At 39.0% G+C, this 16,399-nt stretch overlaps 2 protein-coding genes across 5 annotated transcripts in view; one reads left to right on the plus strand and one right to left on the minus strand.

Moving 5' to 3' along the window:
- PKD2 (polycystin 2, transient receptor potential cation channel) overlaps positions 1 to 13,750 on the plus strand; it is a 39,527-nt gene extending 25,777 nt beyond the window's left edge. The window contains exons 9-15 of the mRNA XM_045018495.1: positions 786 to 906; positions 2,244 to 2,342; positions 5,327 to 5,448; positions 6,820 to 6,937; positions 7,163 to 7,326; positions 9,495 to 9,642; positions 10,138 to 13,750. Of these exons, the coding sequence (XP_044874430.1) occupies positions 786 to 906; positions 2,244 to 2,342; positions 5,327 to 5,448; positions 6,820 to 6,937; positions 7,163 to 7,326; positions 9,495 to 9,642; positions 10,138 to 10,377 (1,012 nt within the window). The 3' untranslated portion in view covers positions 10,378 to 13,750. The remainder of the gene's footprint in view (positions 1 to 785; positions 907 to 2,243; positions 2,343 to 5,326; positions 5,449 to 6,819; positions 6,938 to 7,162; positions 7,327 to 9,494; positions 9,643 to 10,137) is intronic.
- Positions 13,744 to 16,399, minus strand: part of LOC123370703 (broad substrate specificity ATP-binding cassette transporter ABCG2-like) — a 33,032-nt gene continuing 30,376 nt past the window's right edge. Inside the window, exons 15-16 of one of the 4 annotated variants that reach the window (XM_045017420.1) lie at positions 15,499 to 15,596; positions 13,744 to 14,290 (exon numbers count right to left, since the gene is read on the minus strand). In XM_045017420.1, coding sequence (XP_044873355.1) covers positions 14,254 to 14,290; positions 15,499 to 15,596 — 135 coding nt within the window. In that variant the 3' untranslated portion in view covers positions 13,744 to 14,253. The other 3 variants (XM_045017417.1, XM_045017421.1, XM_045017419.1) reach the window with 3 other exon arrangements.

A 16,399-nucleotide genomic window follows, 5' to 3' on the forward strand; every position in this document is an offset into this window, starting at 1 on the left:
AGCAAATGACCTCAGGTACCTCATCGAAGACAGAAGGTTTTTTTATAGCTCCCAGATAAATGTAAAAGTTCTAGAGAACTGACTGTTTTTGTAGGTATATGGGATTTCTAAAAACTGTAGGTTAAACTTTCTAAAAACTGTTTCAATATACTTTTGTTGAAAAAAAGTTGTCACTCTACAATACAAAATATGACAATTGCATATAATAAATTAAATCATTTTCCTAAGAACTGCAAGTATGTCCTGACAAAAATTATATTAAACATAAAGATTTCTACTTTTTTTATTAACATCTGAAGAGATGGGCAACTCTTGCAAATAGGTGGAAGTCATAGGGTTTTGAGAATTTATCACTGACGATTCGTTACTTTACATTGCAGTAGTTACATACATTTAGTTACTGAGTGATTGCATAGTACCCTAAAAACTGCAGAACATCCTGATAACATGTAACTAATAGTTAAACATTGCTTACTAGACAGTAATTATTCCAAGTTGTACAGCATAATGGTGATTTTATAATGTGTAAAGAGAGGTTGAATTTAGTTTAGTTAGATTCTACTCCACTGTGACTGTGAGGACATTAGTGATGGGCATGAAAATTTAATTAGCGCAGCAACTGACTATCATTCAAAAAAATATAGTTCCCTTACCACACTTCCTCTCCCCTCCATCCCACTAGATAATGAAAACGCTTAGCTCAAAATAAAGTGAAATGTCACAAATTGCTGCCAGAATTAAAAAATGTTTTAACGTCTGGACATGTTTTTGTTTTGTTTCTAAAGCTTTACTCAGTTCCGCATCATTTTGGGAGACTTTAACTTTACAGAGGTTGAAGAAGCTAACAGAGTTTTGGGACCAATTTATTTCACTACATTTGTGTTCTTTATGTTCTTCATTCTTTTGGTATGTAAGCCTTTGTTTATGGAGGGGGGCAGGTGTCACACTTGAGTTTTCAATTACTTTCATCTTAACATCTCTCACTCCTATTATTTTTGGGTGACAGTAAGCTTACAACACAACTGGGAACTTAACCTTCAACAGATGCCCATCTCTACACTCTATTTATCTTTCAAAATAAAGTTGCATTGCATTTCCCTGCCCTCGCCACAGCCCTTCAGATGTTTTCCTGATTCAAGAATATTTTATTTCTTCTGAAATCTAACCAGTGACTTGCTATATAAGCTCCTCACAAGGTTCCCTTTAGAGAAAAAAATAATGTTTTTTTCATGCGAATGGAACACTTATTTCAGAGTAGTCTTAGTAATGCCTTTCATATAGACTTGTGCAAAGACACTTATTGGGCATAAATGTGCCTTATTGGTACTTTGATACATATATTTACTCACTTTGTAATGGCTTCTTTCAAGTACTTGGTGTATGTCTGATAAATTGAATATTTGACACATGTAGCAATTTGAAATGGTTGATTTTGTTTCCTGATATCATTTATATAGCAATTAAATTCTTATCAAACTTCATATTCGGGAAATATAGATGTGCACAGTAGCGGATGGCTTTTTTAGACCTGCTCTATACTAAAAATACAACTGCATTTGTAATCAGATAGTTACACTGTCATCTGTCCTGGTTAAAACAGAACAGTTGTGTCCACACACAAGCTTTTACCATAGTGCAGCTATGTTTGTAGTGCATATATGTCATGTGGTCTAAATTTGTGTATAACTGCCTTCTGGGAAAATCTGGGCAAGTGTCTGAAACCATCTTAGCAGAGGATAGTTGGGACAGGAGAGCATATAATGCAGAAGAGAACTAGCATCTCATGGGACAGAACCCTCTGAGATACCTGACCATTCTTTGCTGTGGTAAGACAAGTGACATGAGCAGGATTGGGGTCCCATCAACAGTACAACGAAAGTGTGCCAAACTGTAACAGGAAGATATCTGAGTGCCTAGATAGACTGCTGGCAAGGTAGAACACTATTAACTGCCACAACTATTTGGAATAATAATTAGTAGTAATCAATTAACCATGTTGTTCACTGGTTACATCCTCAGTTAAATATTGTTGTGGGATATCTTGGCTGTTCAATATTACTTTCTAACTAAGGTCACTCCCCCATTTATTTAAAAAAAAAAAAAGTGCATCCATAGACCGGACTTTGTAGGATATTTGTGAGATTGCTACAACTAGGGTATAGTAGTAGTAATGGTCAGGTACACTGTTAAACTCTAGAATTGTATTTTTTAAGCTGAATTTTTTAAATTTAATTTTTAAACAGAACATGTTTTTGGCCATTATCAATGATACTTATTCAGAGGTCAAATCAGATATGGCCCAGCAGAAGGCGGAAATGGAACTGTCCGATCTTATCAAAAAGGTAAAGAAGTTTTGTTACAAATACTGCCATTGTATTGGCCAGATTCCAGGCTCATTTCTGCCTGGTTTACTGTATAAAATACTAAACTGCTGTATGGGCAACACTGAGTCAAACCAATCTCCTGCTGAATAAAGCAAAAAACCCAATGGGCAGTAAAGGCAAGTCAGTCAGAATTAAGTACAAATTAAAATGAATTATGTAACTTCATGTTGGTTTCTAGTAACCTGATACTTGGGACATTGAATTCAATGTGATATACTGGAGTAGCTGAATCGGCATTGATAAAGATTTCTGATGTGGAACTGGATTAGACTAAACCTCTAAATCTGTCAGGATTTAGTTTGCTTACTTTATTTTATTTTGAATTCTGACTTGCAGTACTTTTTACTGCACAATGATACGTGCAGGGTGTCACACATTCATATGTATGGTAAAAGCTGTTTTATCCTGTACTTCACCAATCAGAAAGCTCTATAAACCGGCATTTGTGATCTTCATTGAAATTCCAGTTTATAGTCCAGTTGGCGTGGGGCCGGCATGGGGTTAGGGCTGCTCCTAGGCAGAGGTGCGGTAGGCAGCTCTGCATGCTGCCTCTGCTTGCAGGCACCGCCCCCGGAGCTCCCATTGGCCATGGTTCTGCCTAGGAGCACCCAGGACAGGTAAATGGCTAAATTTGTAGCCAGCATACTTTAAAGTTTTGAATGTGATTATTAAAGTAGAGGAGAAAACTGAAAGTGTTACGTTGTTGGAATGAAGTGGTACAAAATTGCATCCCCAGAATTTATTTCAAAATTAGATAGTGATTTACAAAATGAATAAACTAAATATGTTGTTTTGCACCCAGAACTATGGGTGGGAATTTTCAAAGGTGTCTAACATAGTTAAAAGCTCAACTCCCATTGACTTCAGTGGGAGTTGGGTATCTGAATCCCTTAGGCTCCTTTAGAATCCTAGCCAGTGGTTGCAAGTATGCCTACCATAATTCATAGAAACAGGGAAATGAGACACGAATCAGATTTACTGGGTTATCTTGTCCATTCAGGCCATGAGGGCCTGATGAAATATACATCCTAGAATACTCAAGGAGCTGACTGAGGAGATATCTGAGCCATTAACTATTATCTTCTAAAAGTCACGGAAGACAGGAGAGATTCCACAGGTGCCCATCTATAAAAAGTGAAATAAAGACAATCCGGGGAATTACAGATCAGTCAGCTTAACTTCAGTACCCGGAAAGATAATGGAACAAATAATTAAGCAATCAATTTGCAAACACCTAGAGGATAATAAGGTGATAAATAAACAGCATGGATTGGTCAAGACCAAATCATGTCAAACCAACCTAATAGCTTTCTTTGACAGGGTAACAAGCTGTGAATGTGGAGAAGCAGTAGATGTGATATATTTTGCCCTTAGTAAGCCTTTTGATACTGTCTCACGTGACCTCATAAACAAACTAGGGAAATGCAACCTAGATGGAGCTGCTATAAGGTGGGTGCATAACTGGTTGGGAAACCATTCCTAGAGAGTAGTTATCAGTGATTCATAGTCAAGCTGGAAGGGCATAACGAGTGAGGCCCCCCCAGGGATCAGTTCTGGGTCTGGTTCTGTTCAATATCTTAATCAGTGATGTAGATAATGGCATAGAGAGTACACTTATAAAGTCTGTGGCCAATACCAAGCTGGGTGGGGTTGCATGTGCTTTGGAGGATAGGATTAAAATTCAAAATGATCTGGACCAACTGGAGAAATGATCTGAAGTAAATAGGATGAAATTCAATAATGACAAATGTAAAGTACTCCACTTAGGAAGGAACAATCAGTTGCACACACACAAAATGGGAAATGACTGCTTAGGAAGGAGTGCTGCGGAAAGGGATCTAGGGGTCATTCTGGATCACAAGCTAAGTATGAGTCAACAGTTTTACACTGTTGCACAAAAAAAAAGCAAACATTCTGGGATGTATTAGCAGGAGTGTCGTAAGCAAGATACAAGAAGTAATTCTTCTGCTCTACTCCGCACTGATTAGTCCTCAGCTGGAGTATTGTGTCCAGTTCTGGGCACCACATTTCTGGAAAGATGTGGACAAATTGGAGAAAGTCCAGAGAAGAGGAACAAAAATGATTAAAGGTCTAGAAAACATGACCTATGAGAGAAGATTGAAAAAAATTGGGTTTGCTTATTCTGGATAAGGCTGAGAGGGGACATGATAGTTTTCAAGTACATCAAAGGTTGTTACAAGGAGGGAGGGAGGATGATAGTTCTCGTTAACCTCTGATGATAGGACAAGAAGCAATGGGCTTAAATTGCAGCAAGGAAGGTTTAGGTTGAAAAACTTCTTAACTGTCAGGGAAGTTAATCACTGGGCTAAATAGCCTTGGGAGGTTGTGGAATCTCCATAATTGGAGATTTTTAAGAGTGGGTTAGACAAATATCTGTCCGCGATGGTCTAGAACAGCGGTTCTCAAACTGTGGGTTGCCACCCCATTTTAATGGGGTCGCCTGGGCTGGCTTAGACTTGCAAAGCCCGAGCCCCACAACCTTCAGCCCTGGGTGTCGGAGCTCATGTTACTGGCCCCCTGCCTGGGGCTGAAGCCCTTGGGCTTTGGCTTTCCCCCCCACCCGCCGCCCAGGGCAGCAAGACTTGGGCAGGCTCAAGCTTTGGTGCCCCTTCCTGGAGTCGTATAATAATTTTTGTTGTCAGAAGGGGATCGCGGTGCAATGAAGTTTGAGAACCCCTGGTCTAGAAGATAATACTTAGTCTTACCATGAGTGCAGGGGACTAGACTAGATGACGTCTCCAGGTCTCTTCCATTCCTATGATTATATGATTCCTCCAGTGCTTGTCAGAAAATATTAAATGAGGTTTGACTTCATTCAGGAATGCAAACAATCTTCTTTACATGAAACAACAAACAAAACAAAATTAAATATGCCATTAGAAGTAAAGTTTTATTTTCTCTCATTTTATTTTCTCTGTTAGGGATACAATAAAGCCATGATTAAACTTAAATTGAAAAAAACTACTGTTGATGACATTTCAGAGAACTTGCGCCAAGGTGGGGGAAAGTTAAACTTCGATGAACTACGACAGGATCTCAAGGGGTAAGGAAACCAGTATTTTGTATCTTAAACAATATTCCCAAGGGACTTGTGATGCAAAGACTCTTTCTGATTTCCTCAAGGCCTGTAGGGTGTGAGGGGGAGGAACATTGTTAAAGTACATTAATGCACATAAAAACAATATGTAGGACTGCTTCCATGTCATGTGGGTTGCTAATAAAACTTACGCTTCCTTTTGTATCTAACAGAAGGGTTTTTATGTAAATACATAGGGTGCTGGAAAATCTGCAGTGTTTCAGGAAAGTCCAAGGGCATTGCAGAAACAACCGCCCCCCCCCAAAAGAGAGGTGGGGGAAGAGGAAAAATAATGGCTAATGGTGTGAGCTGGAGTGAGGTAACTAACTTTTCTTGGCTAGTTGCATCGTACCACCTGTAAGTTGGACCCTTCCGCTTCATGGTGAGTGAGGATCAGCAGGGAAGTTTTGGCACCATTATTGAAGAGGATTGGTAACAATTCATGGAGAGAAAGATGGTAGTTGCATTTAAGTAGGACCCTGCTCAAAAGGCTTACCAACTATTGCCCTCTTTCTAGCTGCCTCTTATTTTTGGAAGGTTTAGAAATTGGCATTTGAGCAACTCAGTTGCATTTTTGATTCAGCATGTGTTCTCCATTCTGACAAGGGGTTCTAGGCATATGTATGGTATGAAGGTGGTATTAAAATCCATAGAGAACAATCTAGTGATGGATGGAAGCTGATTTTTTTTCCAGATCTCTCAATAGCCTTTGAGTCTGACTTGCCTGCAGGATTTCATGAAGATGCATGGGGGTTGTCTTATAGTAGATGTGTTCCTGTCTCATTAGTACCAAAGACAGGCAAATGAAGAACCTTTTCTCCCTCAAGTGCTCTTGTAAATGGGGCCTCGTAAAGTTTCATTTTGTCACCTGGCCTGTTAAGCAGAATCTGGGGTAGTTCATGAAATGTTTTGGTCTGCAGAGTCACCTGCATGCAGATGATAGTTAGGACTAGAGCTCCTGTTGATCAGACAGAGATACTGCATTCTCTTTGTTTTTTCAGTGCTAGTCACAACTAGGGATGTGGATAAGAGGAAACTGTCTTAAATGCAATCCAGAGAAAAGAGAGAGGTGCTGTTAGGCAGGAAAAAAAACCTCTAAAGCAATGGGCTGGGGCCAAGACTGTTGGTGATATGTACCCAAGCTTTGCCAGCATGGTTAGTGGACTTGGATTCGTGATGGGAAAGCTTGTAGGCAGAACTGAATTAAGCATGTTCTTTGGCTTTTAGAGAATTTGCTGTAGTTAAGACTTTTTTGTTGTCTCTTCCCCCCCTCCCTCACCCTCAACATTTTTCGCAAAACATCAAATAAAAAGGGGGTCCATTTTATCATCTTTTCAGGAAAGGTCACACGGATGCAGAGATTGAAGCAATATTTACTAAGTATGACCAGGATGGGGATCAGGAATTGACAGAACATGAACATCAGCAAATGAGAGATGATCTAGAGAAAGAGAGGGTAAGTCATCCTTTAGGGCAATTGGAAGACCTTGAACACCATCAGTTGGGTCAATGGAGTTTCTAAGCACCAATTCTCATTGGACTTACTAATCTATTAGGTTGTCTAACATTCACTCCCAACAGAACTATAAAAGGGTGAAAAGTAGTTCAATGAATGAGGTCATGCAGCCTTGACCTTCAGTCCACGGTGAAAGTCTATGGATAACGTTTGTTTTTCATGAAGGAGGATCTGGATCTGGACAGGAGCTCTCTACCACGTCCAATGAGTGGTCGAAGCTTCCCTCGCAGTCTGGATGACTCTGAAGAGGATGATGATGAGGACAGTGGACACAGCTCTAGAAGAAGAGGTAGCAGCTCTAGTGGGGTTTCATATGAAGAGTTCCAAGTGTAAGTGCAAGCAGGGCTGCAACGTGTGGGGTTTTTAAAATATATCCTGCCCTCCAATATAATTCTGGGTATTAACCAAATGAAATCTAAGAAATGTGTTACAAAGCTAACTGTGTAAATTGCTATTTATCATTTGAAATCTATTGTCTGTATTTAAAGTTGTTAGAAGATCCTGGATGAAAATGGAAACAAAAGAAATAGTAGCTCCCAGGTTTAAATAAATAACCAACTCACAAAAAAAATTGGTGCAAAATGAAGGTCACTTACCTGTAACTGGGGATCTTCAGGATGGATCTGCATATTCAGTGCAGCACCAATTGGCACAGCCCAAAAGTAGGAATATGCAGAGGACACTCAAAGAAATACGGGGTTTTCCTACTTTAATTTGGTTGGTGTCTACTGAGGTCATGTCTGTATGGCAATTTAGTGTGCAGCAAGCCCTATCATGATTCTGTGGCGCATTAACTGGCACCCAGTTAATGCGCAGGACACTAGTGCATTGTAGAGTCACATCCTGGCTTGCCACGCACTAAATCGTTGTGTAGACAGGCCCTGAGCCTCTTTTGTATAATTACTGTAAGAATTAGCCATATCACACTAGAGTCCAAGTTAACACCTCTGCTCTCAAGTGCTTGTGGAAGAATTTCATCCATGCTCATACAGTGGCTGACAACCTGAAAGAAACATTGTCAATGTTAAACTAATTCTAAAAGCCAGCTCTGCTCTTCTTTCATCAGATGAAAATCGAAGTTATTGTACATTCAAATAGGATTGGCAGGAATTTGTATTACTTATGCTTGTATATTTGGCTGAAATGGTCTCTCTCTATAGGCCCCAGTCACAGCAAGGATGAATGAAGGGGTTATGACCAGCGGCGGCTCCAGGCACCAGCACTCCAACCGCATGCCTGGGGCAGCAAGCCACGGGGGGTCCTGGCGGTCCCTGCGAGGGCAGCAGTCAGGCAGCCTTCGGCGGCTTGTCTGCGGGAGGTCCGCTGGTCCTGCAGTTTCGGCGGCAATTCGGCAGCAGGTACGCCGAAGCCACGGGACCGGTGGATCTCCTGCAGGCAAGCTGCCAAATCCGTGGGACCGGGGACCTCCCGCAGGTGTGCCGCTGAAGGCAGCCTGCCTGCCGTGCTTGGGGTGGCAAAAAAGCTAGAGCCACCCTGGTTATGACTTAAGGTTGCTAGAACCTGATTGACCATCTTCCTTGTTCAGTAGTAACTGTGTGTGATGATTCCAAACTGTACTAGTTAACATGTCTGCAATCAAATGCCTGTGGGTCAGATGTATTTTCTTTATCCCCATATAGGATGTAGAACATATCAGTTAATTTGCTTGGGATGGGATTAACTTCATTAGAAATATTACAGCATAATTAACACTTGTTACTTGCTTTAAAATTTTCCATTAAGTTTAAGGTTGTCTGCTATGTTCACCAGCTTTTATATGAAACTTGTTTGACAGGAGGGGTGGGTAATTAGATAACTAAATCAAGGGAAAAAATAAACCTAGATGCTGTATTTCTGTAGACCATGATTGTGGAAAATGGTTATATTATATATATTAAAAAAAATTATGTGAGCCTGTAAACATGTAGCTCAGTTAGAGTACATACAGACCAGAATATGGAACCCTTCATTCACCATGGGAATGCACAGCTCTCTTAAGAAGTAGCAACAGTTCTACTTATTTTTTTCTTCTCTCTCAAAGTATTGCAGCAATGTGTGTTTTAGTGACAGCGTGCTAGGATTCATTTCCGGGCCCAAAATCTTCCACCGATGGTGCTATGGAAGTAGCACTCTCTTCTCTGTGGAAAGCAGAGTGCCTCTTGTACAGTCTGTAGCAAACACCAGAAGTGGTAGTGACCAGCTCTTGAGTGAGCGCCACCCAGCCCTCCATTCCTGTACAGTGTATATGATAGGATATCCCCCAAAGAGAAGGAAATCAGAGGACATAATTCAGGAGTTTTACACTTGCCGTCGCCCCCTCCCTTGCTAAGAAAATTACAAATTATTCCCTTTGTCATTTTGGTTTTTAGGTTTACTAAAAACTGTACAAATGTCACCTGATGAACTTTCCACTTCCTACAAGTCGATTAGCTAAAACCAAATTAATGACTTGAAAATGTCAGTAACATTAAAATTTGTAAATATCTGTTGCCTTCAGGTTGGTGAGACGAGTGGATCGCATGGAACATTCCATAGGCAGTATTGTTTCCAAAATTGATGCTGTTATTGTAAAGCTTGAGGCAATGGAGCGGGCCAAACTGAAAAGGAGAGATGTGTTGGGAAGACTGCTAGATGGAGTTACAGAGGTAAGAAACCCCCAATACGACTTGAGCAGTCAGTTGACTGCTCACTAACTAAAGAGCTGTTTTCCAGGTAAGTTAGATGATGAGCTCATTTGTTTCTACTTTGCTTTTCTACTCCTTCACACATAGGATTGTGATAGCTGAGGTAGGTACCATAGCAATGTTAAGCCAGTGACTATCAGACTCCATTTTGGGTTTATTTACAAGCACTTGATCAAAGTCCAGCCAGAGACTAGTTATCATAGTGAATTAACACATCACTGTGTGAAGGCTCTGTCATTCCATGGTGATGGGCACAGTATAAAAACTTGTCACTGTTCTGCAGCTGCTACAACAGTACCTTTACCTCTTGTTCAGTGCTTGGTTTTGTACAAAGCCACACTATGGCATGAATTTATCTGCGATGTCTTTTAGAATATTGTATACCTTCTTCCAGATTTTGTTCACAATCAAATTTGGAAGATTACACAGCGAGTTTGTATCTTTCTTTGTATTTAGGATGAAAGATTGGGACGTGACAATGAAATCCACAGGGAACAAATGGAGAGGTTAGTGCGGGAGGAACTGGAGCGTTGGGAATCGGATGACACAGCTTCCCAAATGAGCCACCGCTTGGGAACGCCACTTGGACTGAATAGCCAGCCGCGTTCTAGGAGTTCCCGTCCATCCTCCTCTCAGTCAACAGAAGGCATTGATGGAAGTGGAGGAGGGAATGGCGGGAGCAACATCCATGTGTAATATTATTTGTCAATGGGTTGTTTTAAAATTTCAGTCCTGTATTATAACAGCAAATACGCTATTTACTATTTGTTTTCCAAAAACAGTAATGAATGTTAAAGCTCCCAGTGTCCCACCTGGGGATTGATCAGTAGGCCATAGGGACATCTAATCTACAACCACTGTGTCAGCAGCTGACAGATGTAAAGTTGGCATTACCTACCTACCCCACTAAATAGGGTGAGATTCCCGTTGCCACCTACACTGGCTTTAGGACCATAATCCACCAGTAGCATTGCTTAAAGTGGCTGCACTTATAGGATCTGTGCCAGAGGGTTTTACAGTTTCCCTGTCTTCATTCAGTAAATGCAGCTGTTGGTTTTTTTTCTAAGTACTCCCATCTTAATGCTTGCTAAGCAGCAGGAGCTCATCTTGGTTATGTAAAATAGGACTGTAAGAATCTACTTTCCCATTAAATAATGCTGGAAATTAGTTTCAAAGTTGTTGTGAAGTAAGTCTCTGCTAAAAGTTTTGATTAATAGTTAGCCAAAAATGCATTTAATTTCTCAACTCAAATGCTTAGTTTTCCAGTGCTTTATAATGGGAAATATTCTTAAATTCCTAATCTAAAATATATTAATAAGGTGACTTCCTATATAGCTTTTCCTGTTAATTATATTCAACACAAATTACAAACAAATAACACAATCTTCTTTTTATTCTGGAGTTTTCCTTTAGTGCGCTAAGATTTTCTTTAATTTATTTTAAATGAACGTTCCCTATGTATCAGTGCACTATTGCCTTTTTCCTCTGACAGAAGGTCGTGTTTAGTTTATTTTTATTATGAAGTAGACGCATATGCCTATGTAAGAATTATGTGAATAGTGCATATCAGTGCACTATTGCCAGAGGAAAAAGGCAATAGTTTGATACATATGGAATGTTGCTTCATATATTCAGTACTTCATATATTTTAGTGTTTTAAAAGTAGTTCTTTGGGAACTTCTTTACACATAAGAGAGACAAGGTGGGTACAGTAATATCTTTTATTGGATCAATTTCTGTTTACACATAACTAATGTGATCATTGTTGTCTTTGTGTCTGTCCATAGCTGGCTTTTAGGGCCAAATTTTCAAAAAGGAAGACCTCTGAGCTCCGCATCCAAAACTGCACCTACCCTTCCTACAGTTACATGCAGAAATTAGGTAAACATTAGATAAGTTGTGACAAACATCAATTAATCTTGGGGGATGCAAGGGGAGAGAGAAATTGACATTTTGAACATTTCTGATTAGCTCTAGCAAGTATTCATCCCAGTTCAAAGGCAGGGGCCTAATTAGCTTCTTATGTATGCACTTACCTGACCTGCATGAGCAATTGAAGGTATATTTCTGCATTCACACGTTTTTCTGTAGGGAACTATGCTATATCCTTTCGAAATTGTAGTCTTTAGAATAATCAGCACTTTTTAGTACAAGGCTTGCTGGATTTGGGACTGCGGTAGAGCTTTGAAGCAGCAACAGCACTGACAGTGATTTGAGTTTGGTATACAGAGAATTAGGGGCAAATATGTACAATTTTTGATAGTAGTATATATTCAGATATAGTGAAATATGGGAGTCTTCACTTAAGCTGACAGTTGCCTTAAGACTTACTGTAGGTTTAAAGGGGAATGGAAAACTTAATATTCAGATGAAGTACATACACAGTATTCTAAGTGCGTAGATTTGTAGGGTGTAAGAAGGAAAATGTCCATGCCAAAGGATAAGTATCCTTTTTATTGATGCTGGTGGCTTTCATGTTGTGATATAGGAATTGTTTCCTGTAACTAACCTTAAGTACCTTATATTTTTGTGTTAGTATTTTTGGTTTGGTATTGAATCAAATACACCTCCAAATATTGCAGTTTTCCTGTATCTATATATACCAGCACTTGTTGTCGTGTTACAGCGTCATCTGAGACGCATTCCATATCACCAGAGCACTTGTCCTTGATAAAAACAAAACTTTTCATATGTTAAATTTACAAGAAAGTGCATGTTCAGTAACTTACTCATCTTAGATGAAGGGACTTCTCCCCTACTGAGAGCTGAAATTTCCCAATAGACTATCGGTCAAGCTCCACCACTGCCAAGTGGATAAGAAATTAATCCAAATGAATTTATATCATCATAGTTAAAGTTAAGATTTTATCACAGTTATTTTTAGTAGAAGGCAGGGACAAGTCACTGGCAATAAACAAAAATTCCCTGAAGCCCCTGACTTTTACTAAAAATAACTGACAAAATGGGGCTGACAGAGGGATGAAAGCTTGAGTCCTGCTGCACGAGGGGAGGAGAGGTCTAGCACCTGCTGCCACTGTGGCTCACAGCTTTGGGGTCCCCCTGCTGCCTGTGGAAGCTGGAAGCTGTGTGGTGGGCCCTCCTAAGCCCACAGCGGCTCAGAGCACCAGAGTCCCTGATAGCTTCAGCCCTCCTCCATGGGGCTGAAGCGGAAAGTGTCATGGAGGTCTCTGAAAGTCATGGAATCCTGGACTTCCATGACATAATCTAAGCCTTAATAATAGTATACAAAACCTTCTGTTACATTACTGTGTAGGCGGTATATTTCAAGGGGTCAGTTGGCTAATGGTTTGACATATGGTAAGATTGTTTTTGCAAGCTCTAGAAAGTTAGCATTTGGTCTGTTGGAGCGTAGGAATATCAAAATGCCAGATACAGTATTATATGTCATGTAGTTAACGTTTAAAACCAATTATCTGACCAAACAATTTGGCGTCACAGGAAAGAGGTTGCTAGTGCTCAGTTAAAGTGATCTTTTGTTATAAAGACAAGACATGTTGGATGTTGCTGCAATATCATGCTGCAGAACTAAGGAAATTTGCATTTGTGAAGTTGTCTTTTCAAAACACTACAGCTATCACTGTGGTGTCCTAAAATTGTACCTTTCTCTAAACTAATATCAATCAAAGCTTTTCTTTTATTAGTATGTTAATTATGAAAACCAAAATGTTTGCATTCATAGCTATATTTGTTCATCTGTATATCTGTAACGTGTCGTTACTTAATAACAAACTTCATTTTGAAGTGCTGTAAGCTTTCATGGGCTATCCATGTGTGTTGACAATGTGCCATGCAATAAGTACATGGCAACTAGACAAATGTGTTATACATTTTTTTTATTATGGTTTCATTTTAAGTTTAGATTCTCTTGTAACTGTTACTTTGTTTCTAGGGTAAAGGGTTTCTTCTAAGTATGTGTAAAGTTTTGCATTAACATTTGGTCTTAATAGGAAGCTGTTAATTATGCAAGTCTTCCACAGTTATCAAAGATTTATTGGTCTATAATACTGAGCACTTTACTTCCTAATAAAGATTTTACATAGGAAAACCACCAATGTGTATGAGAATTATGGACAAAAATAATCTGCATTTAAATCCGTCTCATTATGGTGAGTGTCCTGTATTTGACATGTTGCTTTTCTCTTCCCCCTTCTTCCAATCCCCCCGTACTGTTTTAAAATTTAAAAAAAATATAGCTGCAGAACCTCCTGTTTGGTAGAACCCAAAGGAAATTGACGGCCTAGTCAGTTTCACTTACTGCCCTGCCCTTCTGCACTAAAGAGAAGCATCTGCATTAGATAAGAAAACTAAATTCTCATCCAACTTCACTTTATATAGTTTTTTAAACTATATATTTCTAGGTAAACATGTTTAGATTTTTTTTTTCAAGTGCTTTCTTGAGCTAGCTATCTGCCACTATCAATAATGCAGACTAAGCCTTTGGCACCTTAGGATGTCAAAGATGCTTCTCTGTTTATATCTCCCTTACTGCTGATCTGAAGTTTCTACAGCATTCCTTGGTCCTTGGAAATCCCAGGCCTAAATTGTACGCTGTCAACAGTCCTCTGCTGTCTTCATGTGCGTGAGACCTCTGTAATAGATGTAGCTCAGTAGCAAGCAGTATTAGTAAAAACTGAACACAGTTATCAAAATCTTTAATGTAATCTTTGAAAATGTTAAAACATTTTTAGTCCATTCACTATCAAAACTGCATTGCATTGTGCTACACTAGATGCTTGTTAACTCAGCTGAATTAAGAGAACTTCTTCAGGAAGCGCAGTTTCAAATATGCAATTGTAAAGAAGATTAGTGTCATGCATAGAAGAGCCACATAATTCCTCCACATGCCCCAAGCAGACACTTCAATGCCTTGCATTTTCAAATATTCTTCTCCAGTGCAGCTAGTCAATACAAATTAAAGTTTAAAAAAAGTTAACCCTTTGTAAAGATCTGTAACTGAATATTTAATTTGCCTGTTTTCATAATTTTGCTGAAAAATGCTTTGGTCCAATGCAAACAAACTGAATGGTGACCGAGGATAGGTTAACCTGTGTCAGGAAAAAAAACAGGTTCAAACCTCAACTCTAATACCAAATTTGAACCTTTGCTATTCAGTTTGCATCAGCCTGCATAAATAGTTACTCTACTCTGAAGAGGACTGTAATACTTTTTAGGGCCTCAAGCTAGCAAATGTTGCAAGTTAGCATGCTGCATTTTGTGGAGAAAAGAAAAATCTGAACTTAAAAGTCTTTGTGAAGAATTTGAAAAGATTAGCTGAGTAGGACCTAGCAGAGAGTACCAAAGCGAAGGGAAATTCCTCTTCCCTTCACTATTCTTTGGTAATAAACTATGAGATCTTCTTCAAAGTGCAATTTTACATATGCAATAAGAAATTAATATTACAAGTATAAAGCACACATTAAAAATAGTCTGTTGGGTCCTTTTCTACACAGGAAAACTTGCCATGTCCTGATATGGGTTTCAAGAACAGATCTTAAACTGTTCCAGGATCACAATCTGTTCTCTCAAATGCTTTCTTTAAAAATTGTCCCCTCTACCTTCTCTAGCACTTGAAATAGTTTTAAATGTCTAAGCTTTACATGACTTATCTGAAATGAACCACCAAATATCTGAAAACCAGAGACTGCTCCAGAGGCTAAGTATTCAATTATAAAACACAGACCCACTGGCAGCTGAGGCACCAGGAAAACAATGACAAAAAAAATCTCAAATTCAATTTGGCAGTTTACTGAACTTGGGCTCCTTGCAAGAACTTGTTTATAATAACTGCATACTTACATTGTAAATGGACTAGAAGTGATGCAACTTACATTGACCCCAGTCACATTGGCATTCTGGCAAAAGCTTAGACCTGTAAATTCATTAATTTGCAAAGCCTTTAAAGATAAAAACAAAAATATTAGGTAGTCAAGAGGGAACCTTTAAGCAGGTTTAGTATATTACTACATACTAAACAAACCAACAAACGCTTCCATTAAAGTATATATCAAAATTATAAGACAAGATCGGAAAAACTGTCTGGAATCAAAGCTTTTTTTTAGGGTGTTGAAGAAATCCTTCCACTGAAAACAGTTGAGTCTAATTTTCAGATAATATTTAAAGTATTGGTAAAATACTGTGAAAATACCCCTTTGTGACATAAGTGCAGATGTTATCGTTGCCATAGGCACAGGGCCTGCTGCTGCACAGACTGCTATTGGGAGACTTGCACAATGGAAACTCATTGAAACAGAGCAAAAATGTCTCTTTGAACTAAAATACTACTACTGGCTCATTTATCTTATGCTATAAGCTACAATATCTATTTCTTTCAACTTTTTCAATTATTTATTTTATATGATAGGCCTCTGAGGCATACCGCTTCTTTTTTTTTCTTCCTCCCTGCCAGCTCCAAAACACTGATCAGATTGACTGTGTATTCTCTACTAAATTTCATAATTATAATGCCAGAAGGAACCATTGTGATCATCTAGTCTGACCATCTGTAATACTCAAGTCATAGAAGTTCGCTAAATTAATTCCTGTTTGAACTAGAGAATATCTTTTAGATACTGCGTTCAGGATTGCAAATCATTTCTGTGGCACAGGTCACAAAAATCAGAAAATAATGTCTGGATTATGCTTATATATGACATAAGTGTATAGTTCAAAAGATCAGCCACAAGAGGCCGCTTCTACA

Source organism: Mauremys mutica, chromosome 5 (assembly GCF_020497125.1).
Source record: "Mauremys mutica isolate MM-2020 ecotype Southern chromosome 5, ASM2049712v1, whole genome shotgun sequence".
Lineage (NCBI taxonomy): Eukaryota > Metazoa > Chordata > Testudines > Geoemydidae > Mauremys > Mauremys mutica.